General features: G+C 28.5%; 1 protein-coding gene across 1 annotated transcript; it reads left to right on the top strand.

Moving 5' to 3' along the window:
• The first annotated feature begins 573 nt into the window (after nt 1-573).
• Nucleotides 574-1564, top strand: LOC135959740 (uncharacterized). The gene is made up of 3 exons (XM_065510768.1): nt 574-714; nt 802-983; nt 1461-1564. The coding sequence occupies exons 1-3, from the start codon at nt 665-667 to the stop codon at nt 1562-1564; spliced, it is 336 nt and encodes a 111-aa protein (XP_065366840.1). The 5' UTR covers nt 574-664.
• The last annotated feature ends 3815 nt before the right edge of the window (nt 1565-5379 follow it).

Raw genomic sequence — 5379 nt, 5'->3', positions numbered from 1 at the left:
ACATACTTGATTTCTGTAAGAGTGAACAACAATTTTCAATGGAGTTTAATTTCAACAGAAAACATTTGGTCCAACATTAGTTTAATTTTTCCAATTACTCAATTTAATGAGTTTAACAATTTATTGCTATAATATTTTTATTGAATTCTAATTATATATTATTAAAAAAAAACTATACAATCTTCGAAAATGCCAAGATAAAATCGTTATCGCTTTTATTCTAATCTGCCGTTAAACAAAATATAAACTCTGACTCTCTTAGAAATAAAATTCTCATAAGATTTTGCGGTTTGTTATTATTATTTTTGTTATTTTTCTTATAGAGTTCTCATAAGATCTTTTGGATCTATTCTTGTGCAACGTCTGTTCAATGTATGGCACGCGTCTCTAAATATAGACTTTTGGGGTTGCAACAATAAAAACTGTCTGCTGCAATGTGTGTTTTACTTTATATTGTTCGGTGTTGTTGTAAGTTGAATGGAATATATTTTTAGAAATCAGTGTCATGATTTAAACAAAATTCAATAAAAAAAAAGAAATAAACTTCTAATGTTAAGTACAGAAGCAGAAGATGCAAATATAGGGAGGAGGGAGAAGCAAGAACTAGTAGCTGGTAAAGAAATTGTAAATTGGGGAGCAGAGTTTTAGTTGTGAAAAACTCATCATGGAAATAAGACGTGAAGAAGTAACATTACCCACCTATGAACAGTCATGGTGAGTAATAGATAAATAAATCTATATAAAATCTGGAAAGTTTAAGTTCGAAAGAAAGTTTTATTAATGTTAAATTTGTGTTTCTAGTGGTTTACCCAGCAAACCGTTGTGTTCTTCGTTTTTTAATGACGCCTTAAAGGATCCCATATTAATATTTATAACGATAGCAGTGGTTATTGGCTCCTTTTGTTTATTAAGTGGTCTTTTCCTATTGTGTCTAGTCTCGAAAACTATACAAGACGAAATGTCAGAGGCAATATTATTAATAGGTGAGTAAACAAATTTGAAAAATTATGGCTTAAATGTTAAATGTTTGGTTTGATAAACCTACCTACCGATAAATACTATGTGTGCAACCGAATCATTCGATTGGCAACAAATTCGGTTGTTACTATGAAGAAGTTTTGTAATTAACTACCAAGTACTGTAGGTATCGGTTCATATTTGTTATGGTAAATTCTCTCTATTCTACAATCGTGAAGTACTTAATATGATTCCTAAATAAAATAGATTTCATCAGCATGTTGAATTATTCTAAGGAGCTCATTTTATAAAACGAAACGTGTTGGAACATAAGCAATTTGCATGAAGAATACTTATTGGAAAAATGTTTGAAACTTGAATATTTTCCATACAAATTGTTTCAAACTTATCCCGAATTTTTTAATTTTAATACATGTTTTTGTCATTTATTTCTACAATGTAGTTAAACTTAATAAATAATTATTTTCTGTGAATCGTTTTAGGCATTGGTTTCTTTATCTCTTCGGTGGCTTGTGTTTCATGGAAATTGACAACCCGAAGGCAAATTTCACACTTTATTGAAGCCATTAAGGAAGAGACTGTATAAAATGTTAAATTATATAAAAAACATCATATGTATAAACTGAACAATTAAAATAAGTAAATTAAGTTTAATTTAAAATTACAAACCAAAATCAAATTAATATTTTTCTCAATACTTATTTTTATAAATATTTATTATTAAGTAGCAATTTACGTTTTTATTTAAACAATAGTTCCTATTCCTTTTTTTTACACAATTTCATTTATTTAAACTTTAATATTTATTATCTTAATTAAGAGGATTTCTAACACAATTTGAAAGTATCTTCGATTATTTTCAATTGTCAGAAACTTACATCACAAACAAGTGTTTAGGATATTCTGGGGTTTTATTTTATTGTATTTTTACAATAAATTATTAAAATTGTTTTTAGATTTATTTATTATATACATATGTATATATATTAAACATAAAGTAATTTTTATAACAAAATTGTAATTGTAAATAAATGTAAATATTTATTATACTACCCCGGAAATATGCTCAAATTTATTTTTTATATGAAATACATATAAGCGATAGTTTAAGATAAGAGGATCTTAACCAAGACATGTTCAAATATGGAAAAAAAATTAAAAATAAGTTTGAAAAAAGCTCAAAAATAATTAGTGAACTCACAAGGTATATTGTCATAACGCTCTATTATTTCACAACTCGGCTTATCCGGCTCTTAAGCGTTCGGCTCGGGTCTCTGCTGGCTGGCTACGATAGCACAATAAACATTATTTTAGGACATTTTTGTCCCCAACATTTTTAAACCATTGTGAATTATTTTGTAAAAAAAAACAGACAAACCGACGGACATATCTAGATTGTCTATAAGTTACACACGGTTATGGGGTTTACAACCAATATTCGATATGTAGTGGTGGGTAAGGGACTGAAAAGTAATATTTTCTTTAAAGAAATTATAGCCGAAGTGCGTATAATTAAACAAATTAAACGTTTTTATCTTTTTAGTGAATGAGAGAGATTTTTTTGTCATCAACTTCAAAACTAAGACAAAGTTTTTTACGCATATTTTATTGATAAAAATTTAGTTAAAATCAATTATAAAACTCAAAACTATACCCAGCGAAAAAATGAGCACATCTGTGTACAATTTGACACCATTCGGTGTCAATAGTGTATAAACACTGTATGTGTACAAATTGTACATGAACGGTGTCAATTTGACAACGAAAAAATTACACCATTCCGTTGCCGAATTAACACCATCCGTTATCGTTTTGACAATGTTCGTGTACGATTTTATAACAGACCGTTGACAATTTGTCACCGTTCGTGTACGATTTGACACCAGACCGCTGTCAATTTGACACCATAAGTTGTCGACTTGATACCGTTCATGTTCGATTTGACACCTAACAATTTTTACTTTCTATAAGGGTATATGTAAGTTTGTCATTCCGTTTGTAATTTCTACATTTTTCATTTCCGACCCTATAAAGTATATATATTCTGGATCCTTATAGATAGCGGAGTCGATTAAGCCATGTCCGTCTGTCTGTTTGTTGAAATCAATTTTCTGAAGACCCCTGATATCTTCGGGATCCAAATCATCAATAATTCTGTCAGACTTCCTTTCGTGAAGTTTGCTATTTAAAATCAGCAAAATCGGTCCACAAATGGCTGAGATATGAGGAAAAAACCAGGACAACCTCGATTTTTTACCTATATCTGGATTACTAAGTCATTAATATAGACAATATAGATATCTAATGATAGATATTTCAAAGACCTATATAAGACCATAGTAAGTTGGACCTACAATGGGTTAAAATCGGAAAAAATATTTTTTAACCCGAATTTTTTTTTTCAACCAAAAAAAATTTAAAAAACAAAAAAAAATTTTTTAAAATTTAAAAAAAAATTTAGAATTTAAAAAATACAATTTGAAAAATTTTTTTTTCCAAAAAATTAAAAAAAACAGAAATAAAATTTTGTTCACTTTGGTGAAGGGTATATAAGATTCGGCACAGCCTAATATAGCTCTCTTACTTGTTTTTTATTCGATTCGAAATTTTCAGGAGATGGTTTGTAAAAATTAAAAAATTGCGGCTTAAAACTGCTTTTTTGAGTCCAGTCATCTATAATAAAAAAAGCCCTTAAAGTATGCAGTACAAATTTAGATATTTTATTTGCAAATAAACAGGCAGGGTTGGAGAAACTTGAACTAACATTAGTAAATGCTACGGTTTTCGAAGCCTATTGAAACTTTCTGAAATCGGTCCATTATTTCACTTATAATATACTATATACACGGAAATCATATAACCTAATTGTATGATGATTGGTCCATAATTTGTCATAGCTCCCATATAAGACCCACTTCCGAAAATCGCTCACGAATATAAATTATGGAAATTTTAATAGAAAAATGTTTTTGGTCTTCTACTTCGTCTTGTTTTTTTTTCAACATTGAAGTTATAAATTTTTTTTAAATATTTCTACTTTTTGCACAAAACTCTAAACTTCAATTTCAAAATGCTATTAAATTTTGATTAAATTATACGTAATAAGAAATAAAAAAAAATTATTTCTTGGATATTTTCTCCAATAAGCTAGGTACTCTGTTCTTATTGTGGAAAATATGTGAAATACATCTGGAAACCTTATTTTTCCACACGAAATAACAAAAGCAGCACTTCTTTCTTTCGCATGAAATTAAACCCAACAGCTTATCATGTTTTTGCATATAAAATTTTTCGCAAATATGAACAGAGTAGGGTAGAAGGGGGATCATTCGCCATAGGGGCACATCTGCCAACACCGAATAACTTAAAAACCGAGTAATCGATTTTGTTATATTATCAATTCTACTAGGCTATATATGCCAAGATAAATATATGTAGCTTCATTACTGGTATTTAAAATGTTAAAATGTGATCCGCAAATAACTAAGTATTGCAATTTGCATTTTCTGTAAATTAGTTAAGTAAGTATAAATGTGCAAAACAAATAATTTTTTTTAAATTTTTACATAAAACTAATTTGCTAATGGAATGCAAATTTGATATTAATCAATTGCAAATTGACATATTCTAAAATAGCTCACATACCTATGCAGGTGTTAACAAATATCCTGGCAAACAAATAACATGAACCAAAAAGTATATAAGTTATAAAATTTCAACGTTCAGTAAAGTAGAATTTGCAATCGCCTACAACTAAAAAAAAATGGATTATTTTCAAGCAAACACATTTAATATACACGTGGATATTGGTAACTCTATGTAGGTTTATATCGACTGATAGTTTGAAAACTGTATGTTGGATTTTCGTCAGGCTTCAAATTTAGTAACTATTTTAATAAACAAAGTTTTTTTTTAAACATTTATATAATTTTAAACAATTAATTCAAACTGGCATGTCGCATAAGCTCAACAAAATACTTCTTTAAGTATTTCGGATAATTTTTTTTTTGCAATACACGAAACAAATAAAGGTGAAATACATACTGCCTGTCGAGTGTTTGTTTAGGTGGAGGACGTGACAGGATTACGTAAAATATTTTCCTTTCCATTCTTTTTTTTGCAATCTTTTGCTACCATTACAATACAACGAGAACAGATTTGGAGAAAAATTTACTTACAAATCACTACACAAAATAATGACCACGAAAAATAAGGCAACGAAATAGGAAATGGAGAGGAAAAAAAACGCAAATAAAACATACATACTACTCGCCAATACAACGGCAGCAGCAACTGAAAGTGATTAATTTCTCATTTCTTTTCCGTTTTTATAACTTCCAAAATGTGTATTAAAACGGAAAATGGTGATTTTGTTTAATCGGAAGGTTTGTAACATTTATT

This window comes from Calliphora vicina, chromosome 5, assembly GCF_958450345.1.
Source record: "Calliphora vicina chromosome 5, idCalVici1.1, whole genome shotgun sequence".
Classification (NCBI taxonomy): domain Eukaryota; kingdom Metazoa; phylum Arthropoda; class Insecta; order Diptera; family Calliphoridae; genus Calliphora; species Calliphora vicina.
Note: the sequence above shows the minus strand (reverse complement) of the source record. Positions and strands in the feature narration are given on the sequence as shown.

Bases quoted from the DNA above. Each gene is read 5' to 3' on its own strand.
- LOC135959740 (XM_065510768.1), top strand. From the start codon at position 665: ATGGAAATAAGACGTGAAGAAGTAACATTACCCACCTATGAACAGTCA. The intron at 715-801 runs GTGAGTAATAGA...TTGTGTTTCTAG, and splicing joins CCCACCTATGAACAGTCATG to TGGTTTACCCAGCAAACCGT. The intron at 984-1,460 runs GTGAGTAAACAA...GAATCGTTTTAG, and splicing joins AGAGGCAATATTATTAATAG to GCATTGGTTTCTTTATCTCT.